The sequence below is a fragment of the Panthera onca genome, chromosome F1, assembly GCF_046562875.1.
Source record: "Panthera onca isolate mPanOnc1 chromosome F1, mPanOnc1 haplotype 2, whole genome shotgun sequence".
NCBI classification, from domain to species: domain Eukaryota; kingdom Metazoa; phylum Chordata; class Mammalia; order Carnivora; family Felidae; genus Panthera; species Panthera onca.
Genome location: NC_138355.1, coordinates 4,775,410 through 4,800,788, shown reverse-complemented (window position 1 = coordinate 4,800,788; position 25,379 = coordinate 4,775,410). Strand labels below are relative to the sequence as shown.

At 49.6% G+C, this 25,379-nt stretch overlaps 1 protein-coding gene across 13 annotated transcripts in view; it reads left to right on the top strand.

Moving 5' to 3' along the window:
* The window catches only part of ENAH (ENAH actin regulator), a 136,406-nt gene that overhangs the window by 100,673 nt on the left and 10,354 nt on the right, over nt 1-25,379 (top strand). For 4 of the 13 annotated variants that reach the window (XM_078440791.2, XM_078440790.2, XM_060643294.3 and 1 more), the window contains 7 exons: nt 13,214-13,572; nt 14,679-15,473; nt 17,404-17,708; nt 18,609-18,754; nt 18,914-18,971; nt 19,702-19,750; nt 21,895-21,961. In XM_078440791.2, coding sequence (XP_078296917.2) covers nt 13,214-13,572; nt 14,679-15,473; nt 17,404-17,708; nt 18,609-18,754; nt 18,914-18,971; nt 19,702-19,750; nt 21,895-21,961 — 1,779 coding nt within the window. Of the gene's footprint in view, nt 1-13,213; nt 13,573-14,678; nt 15,474-17,403; nt 17,709-18,608; nt 18,755-18,913; nt 18,972-19,701; nt 19,751-21,894; nt 21,962-24,886; nt 24,950-25,379 lie in introns of all 13 variants that reach the window. The other 9 variants (XM_078440789.2, XM_078440788.2, XM_078440787.2 and 6 more) reach the window with 5 other exon arrangements.

Below are 25,379 nucleotides of genomic sequence, written 5' to 3'. Positions count from 1 at the left end.
AGGCTCCAGGCTCTGAGCCGTCAGCCCAGAGCCCGACGCGGGGCTCGAACCCGCGGACCGCGAGATCATGACCTGAGCCGAAGTCGGACGCTTAACCGACTGAGCCACCCAGGCGCCCCAGGCCTTCCACTTTAAACAAATGAAAACTTTTTGGAGATGTTGACATTGCCTTTTTTTGTTTGTTTGTTTAATGTCTATTTACTTTTGAGAGACAGAGCATGAGCAGGGGAGGAGCAGAGAGAGAGGGAGACACAAAATCCTAGACAGGTCCCAGGCTCGAGCTGTCTGTCAGCACAGAGCCTGACGCAGGGCTCAAACCCACAAACCATGATGAGATCATGACCTGAGCCGAAGTCAGACGCCCACCCAACTGAGCCACTCAGGCACCCCTGTTATTTTTAATCACTAGTAGGTCACTTGTTTATTACAGAGAGCTGATAATCGTCCTACAGATGGATTCTTCCAGTTGACAAACATTTGCTCCATGGCAAGCTAGAGTTTCTTCCTGTGACCTTTGATTTGGATCCACATTTGAAACACTCTTCATATTCTTCATGTTGTCTTGATATGTGTGTCATGTTCCTCTGAAAGACAGACAGACGGGGATCTTTCACCACGTTCTGTGTGTAAATGCGTGGCCCTTGGGGAAGGCCCTTCCGAAATGAATTTTGTTTTCATCACAGCCTCTCTGGTTGAATCCCTCTCTATTTGGTTGAAAATCTGTCTCTTTTGAGTGATGCTGTAACAGAAATAAAACTTAAGTTTTTGTAGAAATAAGGAAGGTTTAAAAGTTCTGTATTGAGTGTTTTAAACATTCCAAAATAATTTCAAGAGTTAGAAATTGTAATGATACTGTTGCCCATCCCCCCCCCCCCATACACACGGAAAAATAATTAATAAAAAAATGATTGTAGTATTATCAGGAGTAACCCATTTGTAGAAAGCCAGGAAGAACCAGGAGAGAACCCAAATGTAACAGATAATTTTTCACGTTGTGGAGCAGACAAGCATGTGGCCCTGGGGACAGGTGCTAGGTGAGGACAGCACAGAATAGAGACCGGAGCCGCGGAGGATGCTGCCGGCTGGTTAAGGGTCTCTGAAGGGCCGTCCGCTACATGGAGGGCTGTCCACGACTTGCAGCTCGAGGCTGTACTGGAAATGAGTACTGAGCGAATTTTTTACTGATTGCTGTGAAAACGCTGTGTGTATCTGTCCCATCTGGGTGTTAGCCCTGCAGCGCTCAGCCGGACTTGAGGCTTTTCTGCTTGTATGTGGGAAGATACGTCAGGATTTGAAATTGGACGTTGTTTATATTATTTGTTTAGTTGAAGACTTGAAATCGTCCAAAAAATTGATGTAAGTTTTTAAATTATTTTCTGTCCATAGTCACACACAGACTTTCTTCTTTTTTTTTCTTTTTTAATTAAAAAAAAAAAACAACAATGTTTATGTCCGCACCCAATGTAGGGCTTGAGCTCATAACCCCGAGATCAAGAGTCGCACTTCCCACCCAACTGAGCCAGCCCGGCGCCCCTCTTCTTTCTCTTGGATAAACCTTCCATTGGACACCACTTTCTTTCTCCTGGTGTTCATTTTTATCTCTGTTCCTTCCCTTTGCTCTCCTCTACCCGCTTCCATTTTTATCTGGTGAAATCTGTTGGTGTCTGCTCCGATCTCCTGGAAATGCTGCTTCCATCATCATTGGCTTGTTTCTGGTTTAGATTTCTTCTCCTGGTGCACAGCCTGCCTCTGCTTTCTTCCTTTTGGTACTGTAGTCTCTGTTCATCGCGGACTGCTCTCCCTTCCGTTTCTTCCGCAAGGGCGTGCGCTTAGCTGTCTCTGGGTTTTTTCCGCACGTGGTATACCTTCAAAAAACTGAGGATTCTGTGGGATATTGTAGTTTTCTCTTAACTGTCTTCTGCTGACGGCTCCCACGTTTACAGCCGTGATCTGCACCTGAGATCCATATTTCCAGTGAAATGGAATCCACGCGTCCTTTTGAGAATTTGGTGCCAGCAGTGGACTCCTGCCCTCTTCCACCCAGCCCTGTATCCTTCTTAAATGCGCGTACACGTGCTCTTCTGTGCAACACCCGCATGACATTTCGGAGGGTCACAGACCCTTCGGTTCCAACGAGTGGTCCTCAGTGAGCTGCTGCGGAACGCATGCGTTTGGGTATCCCGCTAATACCTCAGGGCGCGCACACTTCCTTCTCTTCGTATTTCACCCGGACTTTCTGCTTTAGGAAGTCTGTAATTATCTTCATTCACAGGCTCTGTTCCGGCATACCCTGTGACTTCTGTCTCGGAAAGCCTGACAGATTGTCCCTTCGGACATTCTCGTCACCGAGAGCTTTTCTGGCGTGTGTTCCCTTACGCACTGCCATCGTTTTCTAGTTGGTTTTCCTGCCTTTAACCTAGCTCCCTTTCAGTTTTTCCCACTTGCTTACTGTCAGATTAATTCTTTTTTAAGTCGTGTGTTCATGGTAGAATCCCAGGTAGTGCCGGAGGGTCGGAGATGGGGGAGCGTGTGGCCTTCCCTTCGTGTTAATCTCCAGACTCAATCCCTCCTAACCGTTTCTGCTTTTAGTATTTTGGATGGCTTCTTCCATAGCGCGAGATTATATGTTTCTATTTCTGTCTCCTGATTAGTCGAGTGATGGCTAGTGGCGGCTGACTCTACTAGGAAACCCGAATTCTTCATGTCCCTGCCCGTTACCAGTGGCCACTATTTGTAGTCCTGCTGTCGGTTTCTCTTTCAAATTGAACCTGTGTCTCTTCACTGCTCCCTCTTCGAGGGGGGCTCAGTGGTCCTGCCGTCCCGCTCCGCCCCCTGGGTGTGCTGTCTTGTCCGTGTGTTTGCAGGGGAGCCCCCCACCCCCTACCCCACTCTGGGGTCCCTTTAAACCTCATTCACCAGGGTAGTTGGAGTCCTCACGAATATGTGACTAGCTAAAGTTTTTGAGTTTTGTGGTTTCTTTCTCCCTCATTTCTTTCTTTAACCTCAATATTTAATAGACCTTTTCCATTTGAAGACTTAATAAGCACATCTCTTAATTTTTTTTAAAAATTTATTTTTTTAACATGTCTTCTCTGTTTTCTCTGTTGACTTTTTTGGGAACTCCTACATGTCAGATGCTGGCCTCCAGGGTTGTTGCTTCAGTATACTTCTATTTTTTCATTTTCTGCTTTTTTCTTTTTGTTCTGTATCATTGGTAATATTTTTAGCCACATATCCTAGACCAGCACTATTTAGTAGAAATACAGTATGGCCCATGTATGTAATTTTTAGTGGCCATATTAGCAAAAGTAAAAAAGAAACCTGTGACCTTAATTTTAATAATATATCGTGTTTAACCCAGTTTATCTAAAATCTTATACCTCCAGGGGTGCCTGGGTGGCTCAGTCGGTTGAGCATCCGACTTCAGCTCAGGTCATGATCTTGCGGTCTGTGAGTTCGAGCCCCACGTCGGGCTCTGTGCTGACAGCTCAGAGCCTGGATGGAGCCTGCTTGGGATTCTGTCTCCCCCTCTCTCTGCCCCTCCCCCACTTGTGTGCTCTCTCTCTCTCTCTCTCTCTCTCTCTCAAAACTAAATAAACGTTAAAAAAAAAATTTTTAATATTATCATTCCAGCATAAAGTAAGTGTAGAAATTGTTATGGTGTTTTACATTCTCTTTTTCATACTGAGTGTTTAAAATTCGGAATGTATTTTACACTTACCACGCATTACTGTCCAGACAGGCCACATTGTACGCGCCCACAGGCCACACCCCTGGCTCACGGCCACCTAATCGGGTGGGACGGTGGTGGATCTCTATTGAAAGACCAGTCTTGATCTCCAAGAGAGCTTTTTCTGTTTTGTAATCATTCCCTTCTTAACAGCCTGTTCCAGACTCACGATTGTATCTTAAGTCTCTCATGTTCTCGTCCTTTCTGAGTCCTCTCCCTCCTGTAGAGCTGGGTTGTTTGTCTTGTGTACTCAATATTCCTCCAATATCTGGTAATCTTGAGTGGTCCGCTTCTTTGTAAACGGATTCGATCGAATGGCATCCGTCCTCGGCTCGGGTTTCCCGTTGCATCATGGAGGCGACGTCTCTGCCGGACACGGCCTCCCTGAGAGCGAGGGCTGCCGGGGACGGGGGTCTGTGGAGGCGGGCGGAGCACACAGACTGGCAGGCTGTCCCTTCGGCAGGGAACAAGGGTGGAGGGCCGACCGGCCTCGGGACCCCACAGATGCCGACCGAGCTAGCCCTGGCTCCCCCAAAGCCGTGGCTCACCCGAGGCCGCGTGTCTGCTCAGAGGGCAGGCTGTGGTAAACGCCACCGCGTCTGCTGAGCTGAGCTGGGGGAGGAGAGGGTGGCGGTGCGGCTGCTCTGCAGACAGGGCAGGGCGTGCGGTTATTCATCGGCCCGATCGTGGCCGCGTTGCCCGCTCCCGTCCCGTCCCCTGGCCTCGCGGGAGGCCTCTCCTGCCTCCTCTTCTCCCGTCTGCTTCAGCCTCGTTCGGCACGGATGCCGGCTGTGGTCGCCTCCGCTCCGCGGCGCGGCGAGGCGAGGTTCCAGGCGCCGTCTGTTCCCCTGCTTACGGCGGGGCGGGGACGTAAACAGCCTTACCCCAGTCAGACGGACCGTCGACCAGGATCCTAGGCGAGTAGTGCCCCCGGAAGAGACCGAGTAGAGGGGAGCGTGTGGGCCAGAGGGGCGAGGGGACGCCGGCCGGGGCGGCTCTCACCGACGCGAGGGAGGGCGCCGGCCAGGTGGGTGTCTGGGTGAAGCGCGCTGCGTGCGGAGGGAGCGCCCCGGGCGGAGGCCTCGCGGTGCTCGTGCACGCGTGTGCACGTGGACGAAGAGGCCCCTGAGGCCGGGGCAGAGAGAACAAGTGCACAGGGAGAGCGGTCGGTGGGTTTGAAGCCCGCGGAGAGTCCTGTCACGCGGGACGCGGCGGGCGATCGCGGAGATTGAGCTTTCGTTCTGAGCGAAGGAGGAACCGCTGAGTGGTCTTGATGGACGTGGGTCGGCTTGCCGTCTCGGCCGGCCGTCCGTCTGGCTGCGCCGCGTAGACTAGCCTAGAGGGGAGCGCGCACGCAGGCGGGCGCGCGGTCGGGACCGTCCGGCGGGGGTGGCTTCCGCCGAGGGAGGGGTGGGCGTGGCGAGAAGGCGGAGTCTTGGGCTCCTTGGGGGCGGGGTGCCGGCGGGGAAGGGTCACGGCTTTTAACCCGAGCGGGTGGGGAGGGGAGGGCGAGTTGTCCCCGACCGGAGCCGCGGGGGACTGTGCGAGCGGAGGGGGTTTTGTTGGGAGACACCGGGCTGGGGGAGCTCTGACGGCGCGCGGTTGGGACCTTCGCCGGACGTGCGCGGAAGGGCGCCGGGCAGGTGCTCGGCTGCACTGTCTACAGAGACGCGGGCGGGAGGTCGAGGCTTCCCGCCTTGCTGTTCCCGCCTCCGTAGACCTGATGATGGAGTTGGTCTGCCGCCTACCCCTCCGTGTTCCACTTTGTCGTGAGGTTGTGTGCGCACGGTCAGGGTTTTTCTGGAATTCCGGGAGGGGAGAGTTTGTTGACGTCTGCGGACCGGAATGAGTCCAGACGGTCCCGTGTGTCGCTTCCCCTCAGCGCTCCCGCGAGCCGTCCTCACGTCCGGCTTAGTTCTTTGGCCGGACGTCTGCGGGCGTCGGGGTCCGGGGCCCCGGCGGTGTCTCTGTGCCCCGGCGTCTCCTCCGTGCCTCGCTCGGCGGCCGCTCGTTGTCCATAGACTCTCCTCCGGGTCTGTCGGTGGCTTGCTTTTCTTAACCCTTACGACTTACTCACACGCTCTTTTACCTTTTACCGTCGAGGGTCTGGTTTACAGAAGGGTCTCCTTCACAGCGAACATCGTAGGCTGCTTGAGAGTAGAGACCTGAATAGAGTTTCTAAGAAAAAGCCAGGAAGTTTCTGGTAGTGAATTCACGTATGTGTAGGTGTTAGGTGTAAGAGACAGAAAATGTGAGTGTATATGGTTCGGAGTAGAGTCAAATAAGGTAAGACACGCTGTTTTCATGCTCCTTAGGCTTCTGTCTGTGCCGCTTGGGAGATGGCAGGAGGCTTCCCTGAGGAGATGGCTTTGAGCCAGGCCTTGAATGGGGCCTGGTGGAGCATTCGAGGCAGGAAGAGCAGAGGGTAAGGGCAGGGGCGGGCAGGGGGCCCTACTCCCCTCCCGCCTTAGACCAGTAGGTCGAGTCCAGCTTGCCAAGTGCTTTGTATGCCATGCTAAGAAACTGCTTTTTACTTATTTATTTATTTTTGAGAGAGAGAGAGAGCGAGAGTGTGTGCTCGCATGCTTTGGGGGGCTGGGGGGAGCAGAGAGAGGGAGAGAGAGAATCAGCACAGAACCTGACGTGGAGCTCAATCCCACGAGCTATGAGATCATGACCAGATCAAGAGTCAGACGCTCAACTGACTGAGCCACCTAGGTGCCCCAGAAATTGCTTTTTAGTAGTCTTGTCTTGAATTTGTCGTATAATAAAAAGGCACCTTGCTTTTTAACACTTAAGTATTTTCCCATAACGAGAAAGGTATACACCATTTTCCTTTGGCCTGCATCCCTTAATCTATCTTTGCTGGGGGGTTAGATCTACTGGGAAGAAGATACTTTGTAGCGGACCCTTAGTATTTGGTCCTTGCCTCAGCCAGCCGGGCTCCTGTGTTCTGTGGCCTGAAGACAGATGACAACAGACAGAACAAACTGAAGCTGGAGGAAATAGGTGTAATACAGGGAGCAGAAGAAAACCTGAAAATACACTGTAACAGCTTTGGAAAACTAGGAGAATATATTTCACTCCTAAAGCAGAAACCCTAGTTATTTAAAAAATAATCATTCAGAGAGTAAGGAAATGTACTTAGACATTAAAAAAATAGGAGTTTTGAAAAATAAATTACCCTAGGAATAGTTATAATAAAAGATAAGGGACAGTAAACGAGAAAGAAAACAAAATAAGATCAGATTAGGAGGTCCGATATCCAAATAATGGGAGCTTTAAGGGAGCAAAGAACGAAAAGCCTGAGGAAACAGAATCTGCAAATAAATGACAGGAGAAAGTTTCCTGGACCTCAGTGATGTGGTCGTGTGGGTCAGAGCGCTGCAGACCTTTTCCAAGTAGGGCCAGGTGGTAAATGTTTTAGCCAGAGAGTGGCCACGAGGCTTCTGTGGCAGTGGTTCGCCTCTTTGCAGTTTGCTGGGGACAGCAGGGGCAAGCGGGAGTGGCCGGCTTTGGGCCCTGGGTTCTCACTTGCGGGGCCCCAGGTCTGGATGGACACGACTCGCCAGTGTCCGGCCCAGTAAGTGAGAAAAACAGACCCACCGACAGGGCCTGTCACTGGAGTTGTAGACTGCGAGAGTAGAGCTTGGGGTGGGGGGGAGGGCTTCAAATCCTGAGAGGTTGTTTCCAAACTTCTTCTCTGTACGACTTCCCAGGAAGCTACTGGAAGGGGTGTTCTGTTAAAATGAGAGAATTGGGGCGCCTGCCTGGCTCAGTTGGTTAAGCATCCAACTTGGGCTCAGGTCTCGATTTCATGGTTCGTGAGTTCGAGTGCGGAGTCCGCTTCAGATCCTCTGTCTCCCTCTCTCTCTGCCCCACCCCTTCTCACGCATGCTCTCTCTCAAAAATAAACATTTAAAAATAAAGTGAGAGAATAAACCATTCAGGAATGAGGTCATGGCCCCACCAGGAAACAAGGCACCCATCTTGGGATGAGATTAGGGAGTTCCCAGCGCCACTGAAGGTGAAAGCCAGACCTCGGGGCCCGTCCGATGGGCCAGGGATCTGAGGTGCTTCCTGGGAAAAGCAAGAATGAGGGAACACGAAATAGAGCGGATCACCTGATGCGCCGGGTCATGTCGAGAGGGTTTACGGTTCCGGTTGGAGAGTTGGGGTTGAAGTAGGGATAGCGTAAAGAAAAGAACCAGATGGGGAGGAGACGGTGACTTTTGACACCAGAACAAGGAAGAAATTGCTCGGAAGAGCAGATGTGATTGGCCGTGAATATTGGGATCCAAAGTGGTGTCGTGATTTTATCGGAAGAGTGAGGAAGGTGAGGTTCTGTGGCGGAGGGGGGCAGGAGGTGGCTCACCTGTGAAGGAGAAAGCGGGTACTGTGCGACTGAACAGCTGAGAACTGGGGGAGCTCAGGAAACCACCGTATGTGGGAACCTGGCATCAGCGCCAGATCGAAAGGCTCTGCTTCTGGAGAGCAAGATCGGAAGCTGTGTTTTGTTACACGCTCTGTGACACGACTTGACTGTTAAGGTGTGTGTGCATTTTACAGGTTTAATCTTTCTGTCTTAATGAGCGTGAATTCGAGTTGATGAAACAGATGTTTACTCCAGGTGTTGTCTTAGTGAGTCCAGTACCTTGACTCTGGTAACGTGATGGTAGTTACTGGTTAGTTCTCTACCCCTGTACGTATCGTTTGTTGACGTCAGTCTTTGGTTTCTACTCGTGTTAGTAATATCTGGCTTCTTTGACTGTGATGAAAACCGTATTTAAGAAACATGAGTCAGTCCTGTGTTCAGTCTCAACATAGGATGTAATTTAGTTAATGTCTATAAATAGCGAATGGGCACCACTACCTGAAAGATATAAAAGGGCCTGGTAGTCCCAGCACAGAGCAGGCCGGGAACCATGCGGTTGTACAGCCCCCCAGTCAGCCGGCCGGGGCCGGGTGGACCCAGAGTCGACCGCCTGCTGCTGTGAGTACGGGCCTGTGTCGGGGGCTCTGTAACTGAGACCTGCATCCTCTGCTTTCATCTTGTCCGTTTTGTATTTGCTTACTAATGAAGAAGTGGAATGACCCACGTGATGTGATCAGAAGATGTATGTAGTTTTATTTTCTGACAAGTGTCGGTAGCATCGTAGTGTTACTAGATGTTGTCAACTCAGACTTTAAATCATTCTCTATCTACCTAATAACACTCTTCTTCATAGGTAAGGCTGTACGAAATGTGGTTTTAAATTTCATTATATTTTGCTCACTTTAAGAAAAATAGTCTTTGGGTCAACATAAACTAAATACGTGTCTGAATATATTTTTAAAAACCTATTACTCTCACTGTTGGCCAGTGCTTTGGGCATCTCTTGACATTTGGGGAGACTTCTTTCGAGGAAAGGGGTATTTGGGTGGTAGGAGGAACTATTTGTGATGTTTTTTAAATGCTCTTGGTGGCTATGATATTGGTCCTTTGCACTGTAATTGTTTCTGGAAAAAGGTACATTTTCTCAGAAACTTTCAAATTATGGTAAAATGCATATCCTAACTTAAGAGAAAAATCAGTCTGGCAGAATTTGTGCGTACTTCAGGGTTAGAGCCCATGTACTTTGGAGAGGCCCTCGGATGGTTCTAGCAAAGAGTGAAGAAACCGTGCAGCACAGCTCTAGGAGGAGGCGTCCCCTGCATTTCCTGTATGAGAGTCGGGAGTGGTGTTTCTGGGAAAAGCAGAGATTATAAATTTGGAAACTGCCCCCCAAAAAGATAATACAAACGTCCTGCTTTAGAGATCAAAACGTGTGAATGTCACGTTTGTACACCATCCCGTTTAGGTGAGAATTATTCACACTACTAAAGATTTGTCAGCCTGAGAGTTTCTTGTTGACACACTACTTTGGGAAATATATTTAGACGCGCATCTTTTCAGTGAGCGGGCTAGAAATGAGCCAGGGGCTTTTAACGCTTTCCGTCCTTCCTTCAAATCAAGAGACTATGCGGTCAGCGGAATCTTCTGCAGCTTGTGAACTGCCTCCTCCAGCCGTGTGTCTGTGATCGTGGGGAAGCCATCTGGCAATGTGCTCCTCTCCCACATCAGTAGATACTCTTGATCTTTGATAGGCTGAGAACCCTGGAATAAATATCATAACCTGTGGAGTAATCTTCTTAAGTCAGGATTCCCTGGCTGTAAATGCCATTATGCAGTAATCCTTCAGACCTGGCCTCTGCCTGTGACTTCAGCTTACTTTTAGTGATAAAAGCATTGTGTCGCCTGGAGAAGTGGCCATTAACTTGGAGGTAAAAACAAGCAAACAAACAATCAAAACCCAGAGAACTTGAATGAGAACTGCAGTGAGGGGCGCCCGGCTGGCTCAGTCTGTGGAGCATGCGACTCTTGATCTCAGGGTCATGAGTTCCAGCCCCACCGTGGGTGCAGAGATTACTTTAAATAAATAAATAAAAAGAAATGCAGTGTAGTTTTAGGATACTCTATGGTCTAGCTGTGAACAGTATTTACATTATGGTGTCAGTGACATAAACTCCAATCTCATTATTCTGCTGGGACTGTGCTTAGGGACCCCGGGTGTGGTGAGGGCCCCACAGGAGGCATCGGTAGGCAGTCTCTAAAGTGAAAACAGAAGGAACGTCCAAAAAGAGTTGGCAGTAATGGTCTCTGGTGTTGGCGCCAGGGCTGGAAAGGTTGGAGCAGTGGTCTGTTGGTTTTGTTAGTAAGCTTCGTGCACCCACATTATTTGACGGGAGTAAAATGAAAGAGGTGGCACGGAAGCGTACAGGGGGCCCAGTGACTTGGGTCTTTCGTCACAGATTTCTCCGTGAGCTTCCGTGCCCTGAGATACCTCCCCTCAGCTTCCGGATGCAGATGCGCTCTGGTTAGAATAACGTGGGCGTCTCTTCGCCTTTTGGACCAATAGGTTGTTTAGACGATTCTATTATAGCGTATGCCCTTATTTTTTGACACAGACCGTGTTTTAAGTTTAATGGTACATCCCAGCCAAGTTTATTTATTAGAAGGTATTACAAAAAGAACCGACTCTGTCTACCCAGTTTATTATTGAAAACATCCTTGTGAGTACACCGAATTTCTTGCCTTCACCCCTGCAGCGATATTGCTATCCTCCGTAACTTTGGCAGCTAGCGTTTGTCCAGCAGCATAACAAAGTCAGTACTGTGCCCTAAAAATCTGATTTATTATGTTCCAGCCAGTATCTCCACCACTGCCTGTCCCGAGCACTGCCGTAGGTTTCTTCTGCTTCTCTCTTGCAATATTCTTTTTAAAAAAATATTTTTTTAGCATTTATTTTTGAGAGACAGAGCGTGAGTGGGGGAGGGACAGAGAAAGAGGGGGACACAGAGTCTGAAGCAGCTCCAGGTTCTGAGCTGTCAGCCGACCGAGCCCCCCAGGCACCCCGTCTCCTGCAATACTGTCAAGTCCGGTGACCTGTCCCAAGGGAGGCTTCGGGTTCTTCCGACAGAAGTGGGATTGGTTCACTTGTCAAGTGGGCTCTTTCCTTTTTTATAGTCAGTTTAGGAAACGGGGAGAGATTTCTGGAAGAATCTTAGTGGTTTATTACTAGTGCTGGGAGGAACAAAGATTAGCATACACCCTCTGTCATTTAGTTCTGCCTCTAATTGCAACCCAGCCAGGCTATTAGCCAGTCCAAGGAAAGTCCTAATTTGAAATTTCCAAACAATTATTATTATAGCTCACATTTATTGAGTGTTCATATGCTTTCAGGCACTTTTTAAAGAGCTTTCGAGGCATTCCTTCATTTAATCTTACCCACGGTGCTATGAGATTATTATGTAGAAGATGGGGCCGAGTATTTTTATTTGGGGAAAGTTAACTTTTATGGCAAGACTGTTGTTTAGGTCCAGGTGGGTACTTGGAGACCTTTGCTTGCTCTGTTATATGTATGTATGGAAGTTAAAAGCAAGCTATATGTTTCACAGCCACATACATTGGGCCTCTGTAGGTTTTAATATAATCACAGCGATTCCACAGCCAGCATTTGAAGTCCTAGCATGAAAGAAGGGGATTTTTAATTTAATTGCGTAAATAGTAATTTAATTGCATAAATACTGAGACATTCCATACACTCTTAGACAAGGAGGTTAAAAGACATGAATGTTTTCCATCGATCTTCAAAGTTCAGAAAGTGTTAATAGGACTGAGAAGGGTAGGTCTTGGCAGAAGGGGTAGATTTAACAAAGTGATTCTAAAACTTAGCCAGAGAAAGCGAAGTATCTGAGAATCCTCTAGAAAAACTCAAAAGGAAGAGGAATAAGGATGGATGCACCCTACTAGATAATTTCTTTCAGACGTCCAGGCATACTGGTGCCACTCTAGACAAACATCCACGAACCAAATGTTGTGGAATTTCAGAAACAGTCAACACACAGAAAGGTGGCATCTTCTGCCAGTAAAGGTACAGTGATGTGGCTCACTACTGCGTGCCCAAACCCGAGATGAATTTCATATGAGCTAAGGATTTTGTTGTAGAAACGTGTAATTCCATAATCTTGTGGGAAGGGGCTAAGAGGGATGTCAGAGGCAGAGCACATGAAGGAATCCCACCACTAGACTCTCTATGTAAAAGTTAAAAGCCGTATTACAACTTTAACAAATCTAACATATTACAGTTTTAAATGACACTTTAAAAATCAAAGGCAGTTAAAAAGCCGTAATAAAAGTTCAAAATACATACGACCAACATCTGTGACGATAGGTTGTTAGCTTTAATAGAGAAAAGAGCTCTACAAATGAGGATGGAATGTTAACTGTCGGGGGAGAAAACCCATCAAAGGACGCACGCAGCTGTGTCCCAGTAGGCTGCAGGGGCCAGGAGGCCAGCTGTCGCGTGACTGACAGCAAGTGCATTAGCAGCAGTTAAAGACCCCAGTGGTGAAAGGAGGTTCTCTCTATCCTTGGGCTGCTGGGAAGCCCAGCCACTAATCCTGAACAGTTTGGAGCCATGTATCCAGAATCTTAAGATGTGTGTACCTTTTCTCCTAGCAAATCTGCCGGTAGCGATCCTTTGGAAGCAGTAGGGAAACGGCTTAAAAATAAATGGAGCAAACTTGGGCGAGCTGTTGTCGTGGCTCGCCGGCCGTTGTATTTCTAAAATGATGACGTATTAACTTGTGAACATTCGAAATAGTGACTTGGTCACTACGGTGGTACGCTCAGTTACTTGGAAAATTCATTTCTTTGTGGCACTTCCCTCATGAACAGTGCACACTAAAATGAGCCGTTAGTGTCGTGTGCTACTAGTGACCCTGCTAAGTTACTCTCCTCTCCGTGAGGCTGGGAAGTGGTGCGGGCCGCCGTGGACGGCAGGCTCCGCTCGCTTCGCCTGTGCCTCGTAAGGGAGGCGCACGCGGGCTCGTCGCGAGTAGGCGTCTAAGGACGGCGGCCGTCGCCGCGCGGCCCTGATGGCTTTGGTCTCGGAATTCCAGGCAGCTGCAAGAACAGCAGCGGCAGAAGGAGCTGGAGCGGGAGCGCGTGGAGCGCGAGCGCGTGGAGCGCGCGGAGCGGGAGCGGCTGGAGCAGGAGCAGCTGGAGCGCGAGCGGCTGGAGCGGGAGCGCGAGCGGCAGGACCGGCTGGAGCGCGAGCGGCTGGAGCGGCTCGACCGCGAGAGGGAGCAGCGGGAGCAGCGGGAGCAGCGCGAGCGGGAGCAGCGCGAGCGGCAGGAGCAGCGGGAGCGCGAGCGCGAGCGCGAGCGGGAGCGGGAGCAGCGCGAGCGGCAGGAGCAGCTGGAGCGGCAGGAGCAGCTGGAGTGGGAGCGCGAGCGGGAGCGCCGGCTGTCGGCCGCCGGTAAGAAGCGCGCGCCGTGCTCCCTGCGGGTGCATGTGCGGGCGGGGGCGGGCGGGGGGCGTGGGAGGCGTGGGGGGCGGGCAGCAAGTGGGACACCGAGAAGCGGGCCGCACTTGTTGCTCTGCCGCCTCCTTCCCCCTCGCGGTGTTACTGCACTTAGCGCCGGGGGCTTGAAAGTCGGAAACGTGCGGCCCGGCTTTCCAAGTCTTCTCACTCCCTGTAAATTGGCTGTAAAGTGCGTGTTTTTGTGGGAAGTGTTTACTTTGGATGAACCTAGAACACAGCCCCCCCCCGCCCTTTGAGGTTGCTTAAATTGTCCTGACTCCTGTCCTGTTCAAGAACTTTGTTTGATTGTGCTCGAAAGTGCTTGAAGGAGGAATTCAGAATAGTAGGCGAAAAGTACCCTCTCTAAAACTGACTGGCTTGCATGTATTCTAGTACTGCAAAAAATTAGTGAAAATTTCTAAATCGGATGGAATTTATCGAAAGATGTAAGCGTTAAAAAGCACAGTTTGAGACGTTCACTAAAATTGACATTTACTGTCCTAGGATCTCAGAATTATTTTCCTATTCCATATGGCCTGTATCCAAGGTCTCAGTGTGGTTGATGGGTTGTCGTTTGAGCTAATTTACTTGTTCTTAACTGCCTCGTTATTTTCTGGGGTTGTAGCCAACCAAAGAAACAAAACTTATCCACAAATAAGCAGGAACGAGGGGCCCCTAGCCCTCTGTGAAACTTTTTGCCAGTTTCGCTATTTGTTCGTAAAACAACAAGCAGACTTACTCTTCTGTTTGTGGTCCTACTCACGTAACTTGAATGTCCTTTTAGTGGACCGAATAATGAGACTTGAGATAGAATCTTCTTCTTGCCAAAGACGAGCTAAGTGAGCAATGTCGTGTGTCAGTACGCTCGCCAGACGGAAAGCGAGCCCGTGTCCTCCTCCCCTGGGTCTCGGGATGCATGGACGAGTGAGCGCGTTCTCGGGGACTAACCGCGGTCTGCGTGCGTGCACTGTGTCCGAGTGCTGGTTTTGTGGCTTCACTAGCTCCCTTTTTCTCTCTCCTTTTTTATCCCGTCTCTGCTGCCGCTCCCCACCTTCCCGCAGCTCCGCCCTCCGACAGCTCCCCGTATAGCGCGCCGCTGCCCGAGTATGCCGGCTGCCAGCCTCCTGCGGCACCTCCTCCATCCTATGCTAAAGTCATCGCAGCTCCAGGGTCAGACGCCAGTCCTGACTATGCTGTGGTGACCGCTTTGCCACCTACTTGCACGCCCCCCACACCGCCTCTTCGGCACTCGGCGACACGTTTTGCAGCATCTGTAGGCTCAGCCTTCCACCCCGTTCTTCCCCATTACGCTACGGTTCCTCGTCCTCTGAACAAAAACTCTCGGCCTTCTTCTCCCGTGAACACACCCTCTTCTCAGCCTCCGGCCGCGAAGCCCTGTGCCTGGTCTACTTGCACTGTGTCGCCCCTCCCTCCATCTCCTCCGGTCATGATTAGCAGCCCCCCCGGCAAAGCGACCGGTCCGAGGCCTGTCCTCCCTGTCTGTGTTTCTTCTCCTGTGCCCCCACTGCCTCCGTCACCGACAGCACCCAACGGGCCGCTTGACTCTGTCACGTGTCCGGTGTCTCCGCCGCCTACCTCAGGGCCAGCAGCGCCGCCGCCGCCGCCGCCTTCCCTCGCACCGCGCTCACACTGTGGACCTCAAGCCTCTCCTCCTCCAAGCACCCCCATTGCCTCAGCTCCCTCCTCCAAGCCTAGTGTTCTCCCTTCTCCCTCTGCAGCTGCCCCTGCGCCTGCCCCTGCGGAGACTCCTCTAAACTCTGTGCTGGGGGACTCCTCTGCTTCTGAGCCAGGCTCGCAGGCAGCCTCTCAGCCGGCCGAGACTCCAGCCCAACAGGGTAAGGCTTCCGTCGTTGCCGCTGACGGCTCGTCCCTCGAAAGGTGGCGCGCCAGCGGCCGTCACTGCCTGGAAGGACGGGGAGGGTGGTGTCTCCAGGCGGACGGCCTCCCGTCACCGTGCCACGCGGTCTGTAGTTTGAACAAGTGGCCGACGAGGGAGGTGGTCTTCTGCTGGATCGGTTGCATTCGGAGGATCCATATGAGGAATTCCCACAGCGATTGGGACTTGGGTGTCTCCCACAGGATCACGGGGCGGAGGGGGGCGGGGGTCCGGTATCTGGTGGCCCCCACGACACAGCTCTTTTCAATTTCACTAGGAAGACGTTACTTACACGTTTGTCTGCACAGTGACTATATGATCTCCCTTGTCTCCCTTTAATCTGTGGGAAATTTGGAGGACAGACTTGGTGCCCAGCTGTAGGCATTAAGCGTATCATCCTAGAGTCTGCCTCGGCACAGTTCCGGGCGTGGGCCCTGTCTCATTTGGGCTTCCCACGTTGGACTCGAGGGGGTAGGTGCGCCCTGAATCCTGCGGGGCAGCCTGACTTGGCACAAGGGGTGGGAGGGAACGGCAGGCTTGCCGTATGCCCCAGCGGATTCCGCGCTCCCGAGTGACGGGCGGTGGTGGGCCGAAGGGGTGGTGGGAAGGGAATACGCATCCTCCCCCGTTATCCCTCCCGCCCCTCCCCTTGCCCAGCCGTGCCGTCACGGTCACGGGGGAGGGCGGGTGTGACCTTCTGAGGGTGGGTTATTTGCAAGTAGGGGAGGACCTGGGTCTGGAAGTAAAGACGATGCTCAGCAACTCTTTTTTTCAAAAAGAGGATTAGCAGGAAGTAAAGGAAGGAATAGGACAGATTGGTATTTATAAAGAAACAGTGTTACAGTCTGGATTTAAACACCTCCTTCAAAAAATCTTGGTTCTTAAGTAATAAGACTTGTTACTGCTGTGTACATATTTTTTCTCGTTGACTTATCAAGTTGGCTTAAACACTGAGCCAGAATTCTAGTATGTGCAGATGTGTAACATGTGACCACAGTGCTGGACAGAGAGGCACAGTGAGCCTGACCTGACAGCCACCCCGCCCTGCCCTCGGGGCCCACTGCCCGGGAAGAGAGGCGTCCCCTGCTCTGTGGTCTTCTAGGAGCCATTGGTGTTCTCAGCTTGTGTGAACCGCTCAGTCAGTGCTCAGTTAGCAGCTGCAGAAAATCCCCACCCGTTGTGCAAATAGCATTTTATTTGTCCTGAAACCCTCCAAGAGGGGAGTGCCTACTAGGTCGTTCTTCCGATACGAAAGAAGTTCGTGTTCACTCTCTCTGTGGTTTTACTAGATGTGGAGACATCTCTCTCTTCCCCTGTCTTCTAGACTAAAAAAACCTCTCTACTTCCAATTCCGGATCCTTCAATTACTTCTGGTTGTTTTGAGGTTGCGCTGTGTTCTAGTAGATTCCTTCATTTTGGTGATTCTGTGCACACCGGATTTAAGTGTGGAACGTGTGTAAGATACTGGAATGGGGACCCACGCCCTCTCATGGTCTCAGTCGGCACAGGCGGGGTCTCCACCACTGCAGACTTACCGTCTCAGCCTTTGGGGGTGCACGCAGACGACTTTGGGTCTGTTTCTTCAGGCCTTACTAACCGCCCTCACATACACTAGCTTGTTTTCGGGGACGCTGCCCCCGGCGCAGATTTTGCGAGCACTTATTTTATTTACCAAATCCCGGGAACACCCAAAAATCGAAAGTAAGAAGTCCTCTATCTTGGCTTTACATTTTAGTATCTTTTTCACCCTGATCCAGACTTTAACATTGTGCTAAGCGGAGCTCACGAACAATAGTGAGTGTTGGAGGCGGTGGCGTCCTGCACCGCTTCCCAAAGAGGGTACCGCGCGGCGCCCCGTTGACCGGCTGTCTAACGTCTCTCTCCTGCAGGCGGTGTCTTGGGACCACCCGCACCTCCGCCCCCACCGCCGCTCCCACCCGGCCCCGTCCCGGCCGCCGCAGCACCGCCCCCCCACCCGGGGCCGCCGCCCCCGCCTCCGCTCCCCGCAGCGGGGCCGCCGCCCCCACCGCCCCCGCCCCCCCTTCCCAACCAGGTCCCCCCCCCTCCTCCGCCCCCTCCCGCGCCCCCACTCCCCGCATCTGGATTTTTTGCGGGATCAGTGTCTGAAGACAATCGCCCGTTGACTGGACTTGCCGCTGCGATTGCCGGAGCGAAACTGAGGAAAGTGTCCCGGGTAAATGCGTTTCCGTGTCCCCTTTTCTGTGTGTGTGTGTCCTGTCCTTTCTCAGCGACTCAAGTACCGAGTTTACCGTATTCTACTTTCGTGAACTTCATTGACTGAAAAATTTGAGATAATTTATACTTCAGAACAGTTGAGAGAGTGCAGTTTCTGTGAACCCATCGCCCAGACTCACCGCTTGCAGTATCTGCTTTGATGTTTCCGCGTGTTTGTGTTTCCTTCTGGGCGAACACAGTACTCTCCCCTTTTGTCAGACACGCCACTCCACAGTGTCCGTAAATCCTGCTTTGTAGGGACGGGGACATGCACCTGTGTGTCCACTGTAGAATGATCAGAGTCAGGAAGCTGGATCGATGGGCTGTTAACAATCTACAGACCTACTCAGATCGCATCTGGGGTCAGTGATGTCTTTTACGCCACTTTTCTAGCCCAAGATCCTGGAGTCCATCTAGTCGTAATGTCCCGAGTATGCTGTAATCTGTGTCAGCCCCTCAGTGTTTCTTACACGACGTTGCCGTTGCTGACGTCTGCAAAGCACTGATTTTGTGGCTCCTCCTCCAGTTTGGTTTCCCTGGTAGGTTTCCTCATTGTATTATGCATTCGGGGGCAGGTTACACTTTTTTTTCCCCCCTCCCAAAGTGTATGTCCTTGTCAGTGTATCGAACAGGGAGACATGTCTTATCCCGTTATTTTCTATCCCGTTGCTGTTGACGTTAACTTTGATGAAACTTCCACCGATTTATGTAAATCCACGCCATTCACTCCATAGGTTCTGAAAAAGATTTTACAAGTAATACTTAGATGTTTGTATTGAAATTAAGTCTTCCTTCTGTTTTGAATGTAACGCTCAGGTCGTCTAACGTAGGGGCTCACTGTGTGTCTATTCTCATTAAGGTGGAGGACGCCTCTTTCCCGAGTGGAGGGAGCACCATCGGCGCGAACCCAGCCTTGTCCAAATCAGACACGGGTCGCGGGAACGGACCCCTCCCGTTAGGGGGCAGCGGGCTGATGGAGGAGATGAGCGCCCTGCTGGCCAGGAGGTAAGCGAGGAGTTACGTGAACGTGGTCACGATTGAGAGGGTCGTGTTCGTTTCATTCAGCTGTAATTGAGCCGGGCACAGTTCTTCCCCTCTGGAGAAGTAGTTGTTCTGCTAAAAGTTAGATGAATTTTTTAACAATCTGACTTACCCTCTTTCTAGGAGAAGAATTGCTGAAAAGGGATCAACGATAGACACCGAACAGAAAGAGGACAAACACGTGAGTTCATGAAGAGTCTGCCTGGCTGGGGCACGAGAGCCAGGGGAGCTCCTTCGGGAGACGGTGTCGGAGATTAGTTGGAATCTGTCACTGCTTCTTTCGGCCCTTCACGTACAACAGATGGCTTGTTTGGAGCCTCACGTATAAATGTTTACTAGCATTCTTCATAAGATGGGTTGAGTTTGTGGGGAAAGGACTGAATTCTAACCTGTAGAGTAAGTGCTGTACCTTAGATGAGAGAATGACCTTTCACTCGAGCTTTAAAATCTCTTAGGGTCTCAGTTACCTGCTGTTGAAAACGAAGGAATTAGACCGAGTCCTGGTTTTGAACTGTTTCCCCCATGGTTCTGGGCTGCGCCCCCTCCTCCCTCCCCATGTCATCCGGGCTTTATCTGCCCGGTGCACCGGTGTCTGAGCAGTACAGGTGTTCTCCCCCGCCGCCCCCCCGAGTTTGGTGTTCCGTGCCATTACCCCGACCCGTCTGTGACATCTGGCTCTGTCTCGGCGGCTGGTGCCGCTCAGGGAGGGTGCTCGAGGACAGGACCCGGGGAGGGGAGTTGGGGCAGAGGAGGACAGTCTGTGCTGCAACGGAAGGGGCAGGAGGCTGACAAAAGACACGGCGGGCAGCGCACCAGTAGGACTGGAGGCGGAGGAGAGTGCGGCACTGAGTCTGTGCCCCGGGTTATTCTAGCAGATGTGGTGTGATTAATACGAGTTTCTGTATGTTTAGGAAGATTCCGAGCCCGTCACTTCTAAGGCCTCGTCGACAAGTACACCCGGTAAGTTTAGGAGATCTATTTCAACCTTTGAGAACCTTCTCAAAATACTAACGCCCCTCAATTAAAAATTCCCCTTTACCCATGTTTGGACCAAGTACCTGCTTGGCCACGAAGATGTTAAAAGTGTTTCGTTCACGCTCAGAAGCAATGACTTGTTTTTCCTCTGCCTCTGTGATATTGGGAGATCCGTTAAAACCTGAAGATTTTTTCTGGTGATTCTTTCTTTGAAAATCATAATTTTTAACACATTCCGCGTGTACTACTGTTAATGATTTGAAGTTATTTGCTAAAGCAAGGAAATATACATAGATGAAAGGGAAGTATCTTTAATCATTGATTCTTAAAGGTAAAGATTAAGTGAGGGGCGCCTGGATGGCTCAGTTGGTTAAGCAGCCGACCTCGGCTCAGGTCACGATCTCACTGTTCGTGGGTTCAAGCCCCGCGTCGGACTCTGTGCTGACAGCTCAGAGCCTGGAACCTGCTTCCGGTTCTGTGTCTCCCTCTCTCTCTACCCCTCCTCTGCTCATGCTCCGTTTCTCTCTGTCTCTTTCTCTCTCAAAAATAAATAAACCTTAAAAACCATTATTGAAAAAAAAAGATTAAGTGAGCCTGTAGTTATTAGTACTAGCATCCATCTTTCAAAACGTTCTCAACTAGAGAGCATTGTCATTTTAATCATGCATTTGGGTGGTACTGATAAGGAAGTAAAGCTTCTAATTTGTAAGGTAAAAGGAAAATCTCGTTAAAGTCTTCGAAAAGTGTTGTTGAATTCTGACAATTCAGTTTCTGACGTGGAGAAATCTTGGGTGGAGAGTATTTCATGCAGAATACAAATAAACCACCTGTCACTGCGGGCACTGCACGAGCGCGGTGTCCGTGCCTAGGATGTGAGGCTCTCATGTTTTACGTGTCATTTCCTTGTGTTTGACCAAAAGACAAAGAGCTGGACTGTCTCTTCAGCTTTTTTATCTAATTTGGAATAAAGCAACATGAATAAATTTGATGATTTCAATGAATTACTATCTTGAATGACCCATAAGTAATCACTGTAGAGAAATGTCCACATTAATTCCTACTCGTTTTGATTTGGAGACTACCAGCGACCTCTAGAATTGCACTATTTAGAAATCCTAAAAAATTTCCATTTTTGTGATTGTAACCCATTCTCCAAAAAACCCAACATAGTCTCATATTCTCATTATTGAATGGTGACTATTTGGTACTTCGATAGCTATCTTGTAGTTAAGACTGTGACTTTGTGAATTGTTTTTCCTCTAAATAGGACTCAGATCACTTTGACATTGCCTTCCTTAAAAATCCTCTGTTTTGGGAACCACTTACTGTAATAACTTTATCTTTCTTCCATAAGCCAAAATTTGTATGTATGTTGTTACCAAGAGCACAGATTCTTCAGAGCTCCACTGTAAGTTAGGGTCCCAGAGCTGTTCACAAGGTGAAAAGAGCTATGAATCCTCCCACCCCCAATGAGAAGGGGTGGCCGACTGTATTTTTATACAAACGTGTTCATAGTTCATTTGCATGTTCCCTGAGGCGTATCCATAGACCGAGAAGCCAAGAACTCCTCATCCGGTCGGGAGTCCTGCTCGTTAGACTTTTAGCCCCTGGCTTGCAGACATACAGTGTTTTACATTTCACAGTCTGCAGTTTTCCTAGGGGGGCTGGTCACACTTGCTTATTCATTTCTTCCTGTTTTAAGGTCTGAGGTTATACAAATTAGAATCCTTATAGATTTTACTGTTTTAAAAAAAATTTTTAATGTTTGCTTTTGAGAGCGAGAGAGAGACAGAGCACAAGCAAGGGGGTGGGCAGACAGAGAGGGAGACACAGGATCCGAAGCCAGGCTCCAGGCTCGGAGCTGTCAGCCCAGAGCCCACGTGAGGCTTGAACTCACGGACCATGAGATCATGACCTGAGCTGAAGTCGGACGCTCAGCAGACTGAGCCCCCCAGGCGCCCAGGATCCTTACAGATTTTAATTAAAGTTCAGAATTGAAATGAGAAATTTTTTATTTATCTGTATTACTGCCTAAACATGTACAGTGGCGTCTAGGATTTTGTTATTTGTTTCACGGTAACTCTGGGAGCGCATAAGGCATTTAATAACTTATGTTCCATATTTTTAAGAACCAGCAAGAAAACCTTGGGAAAGAGCGAATACAGTGAATGGCAGCAAGTCACCTGTCATCTCCAGGTACCTGTGTTCTCTAAGGTTCACATTTACACGTGGTTAGCGGCTACATTTCCGTTGTAGGAAAAATCAAATGGTGGATATGAGTGTGCAAAGGAGCAAATAAAACCTGTAATGCTACTGCTCTTGGAAACCACCGAGCACGGTCTGTTCTTCCTAGTGATTGTCTGGACCCCACCGTATGCTTATTGTTAGCCAGCTGTCTGAAATTTTGAGATCGCTTTGGTCCTTCCGAATGGTTTTATTTTGAAGGATTCAAAACTACAGAAAAGTCGAGAGAAGAGCAGACACCCGTATGCCCATCGTCCAGACTCCCCAGTTCCTAGTTTTGCCACATTGGCTTTGAGCTCCTATTTACACACCCACGCTTGTTTCTCTGGAGTTCTGGAAAGCAGTTTGCAAATTTGCTTCATCCTGAATCCTTCATCCTTCTGCATTTTCCCTGAGGAGCAGGCTGTCCTCCCGCGGAACCCTAGCACCGTTCTCGCTTGCAAGAAAGTTAACATTGAACCATGATGTGATGTGACATAGTCACATTTCCCCATTAGTCTCAGTGACATCCTTCATTTTGTAAACGTAAGTCTTGAAAGAAACTTTTATGTTTCAAACTGAAAAGCAGCCGGAGAGAAATTTCATTTAGTGTTTAAGAAAGAGCAAAATAAAACCTGAAGTTCTGAATCTCCGAAGTAAAAAGATTGGTTTCTCTCTCAGTTGAAACTTTAATTATAGTCAACTTAGAAAAAGTGCCCAGAAACAAGACTGGCTAACCTTGTTTATCCCGGGCCACGAGGCGTGGTCTTCGCAAACAGCATTTCTTAGCTGGGCGTGTTTTGTTGTCATAACTGATTTGTATCATAGGTCTTGAACATAGATGAGACTTTCCCTTGATTTCTGAGACAGTTTAAAGGACTTCTGTTTTTGGTGTTTGTTTTTTGGTTTTTTTTTTTTCCAGAAAAAAGTATGTGTCTCGGGACCAAACAGCTTTTTGGCTTTTCTTTCTGGCCTTATTTGCCTTATTTTTGCCTCTTAAAAAGCAGACTTGACTCTAATGATAGAAACCTAAAAAGGGAAAAATACGAGGATAGACACCCACCCCACCCCACCCCCGCCCCCGCCCCCGCCCCTGATCTGTCCCATATCAGCCTGATCGTAAAATTGGGTGTGTTTCTCTGGGCTCTCTGTGCCGGCAGAGACGGGGCGGTGGCAGAATTACGTGAGTTCCGCCAAGAAACGGAGCCTTTTTCAGTGTATAGAATCTTCTGGTTTCTCTGTGACTGAAAGATGAGTGTATCTGACTTTTGGAAAAAATGCAGGAGTTGCTTTTGTGGCCGTGTTTTCAGTAGAGTAGAAAGATTGGTGTTTATCAGATAACCTGACTGATAGGGCCTTCGCCTTCCAGCGCGTCCCTGGTAGTTTGCATGGCTTTTCTTCACGAGCACGTCTTGAAGCTCAGTTTATCCGGTGCGTCCCAGAGACCAGAACGGTGGTGTCCTGTGTGTCTGTTGAAGGTTGAAGTGCGGTGGGCTAGAATTCCTTCTCTCCGCGTCTAGTCCTCGTCCCCACCTTAGTGACAAGGGTTCCCTGCTGTGCTTGCCTGAAGCTAATCCCAAGTCCACACCGGAAGGGGTATCTCGGGAGGGACCTGGGAGAGTTCTCCAAACACAGGAGGTTCCTCGATGTGTTTGGGTTCATTGAAAAAATACTCTTTGAGGGGCGCCTGGGGGACTCAGTCGGTTAAGCGTCCGACTTCAGCTTAGGTCATGATCTCACAGTTTGTAAGTTCGAGCCCCCAGTCAGACTCTCTGTCCTTCCCCAGCTCGTTTTCTCTCTCTCTCAAAAATAAATAAACATTAAAACAAGTTTAAAAAGAATTCCTTGAAAGTTTTCAGATCTCTAAAGGAAGTTAAGGAAGTGTTCTGAAAATCACGTTAAGAAAAGGAGTTTTCTGTTGAGTCACCAAACACTGGATCCTGTTCCTCAGGAGTGTGTCGTAATCGTGTTCTGCTCTGGTGGATGGCTTGCTTCTCCTTTCCCGAAATGGAAATTGTGAAACTGTCGGTTGTTTCCTGACCATTCATGCACCTTTTGATGGATTTGATCCAGCCAGTGATTCCTGCCTTAAAATGTCACCACAAGCAGTTTTAAGCCCTAAGAGGTTTTTAGAAGTATGTCTGAGACACTCAGGACTGTATTGCTTTTCTGCCCGTTTCCTCCCCTGTTCCTTCTGAGAGCCAGTGTATTGGCCACTTCACGTTTTTATTTAAGTGCACCTCACCCTTGCAGGGCAGTGAAAGTACCCCTTTCTGTCGTGAATGTCCCTGTCGAAGTTACGTCAGTGGTGAGGTGGGTTAATACCTTACAACACACGCCAGGTGCTGCGCTGTGCTGTAGTCGCTGAGTGAAGCTGAGTGATAGTAGAGGGAAAGCAAGAGTGTTCGAATACTTCAGACTGTGGCTGGAATGTACCGTTGGAACCTTTGTGGGTTCTTCCTGTGGTTTTCAATAAGAGCTCACAGATCTTACATTCAAGGTAGAAGAAAAGTTGTTTACGTGCTCTTTGAGAAGAGTTGATCTGTGTATACTTACAGCGGCGGTGGTTTTTATTGGGTCTTGGTACTTGCGATACTCGGCGCGGGCAGCTTTTACTGTGTCTGCGTGTGTGCTGTCTGTGCAGAGGGTCAGCGCGCGTCTGTCCCCTTTCTGTCCTCAGTCATCGTCAAGTAGAGGGACTGACCTCACGTGACCGTAGATAGAGTTTGTGTCCAGATACCGTCTTCTGGACTGGAAAAAAATGATTGTTTGAAGGGTAATGGACTCCTTTAATTGTTTTTGCTGTGACTGCAAACCTATAAAACGGTAACCTCATGAGAATTACTTTTTAAAAGTTTTCTATTGTATTTCCCTTTAAATGGTTTTTCCCCTTCATAGACGGGATTCTCCAAGGAAAAATCAGATTGTTTTTGACAACAGGTCCTATGATTCATTACACAGGTATCACCCTGATGTGACTTTGTGATTTGAGACTTTTAACTGACACGTTCAGGGCAGGGCTGAGCTTTTTCTACCTGGACTGGTAATCACCACGAGGGGGATACGTGGGAAGGTCAGACCTTTCACATTTAGCTTTGTTTCGAGTTTTTTAAAAACTCTAAGAGATTAAAATTAGAAAAGTTAATAGTATTCACCCCCCTACCATCACTTTGGAGTTGGCTGGGGGTAAACAGCAGCGGTGCACACGTCCGCAGGGCCAAGATAGGGGTCTCGGTCCCTGTGTTTTCTCCAGGCTCTTGGTAGCTTGTGCATTTTCTTCGAAAGGCTGTTCTCCATAGAAGTAGGAGACAAAGCCTTTAAAAGGTGGAGCAGAAGATTTCTTACTGTTTGTCGGTGGAGCACGGGACTTTATTACAGCCGCAATTGCGAA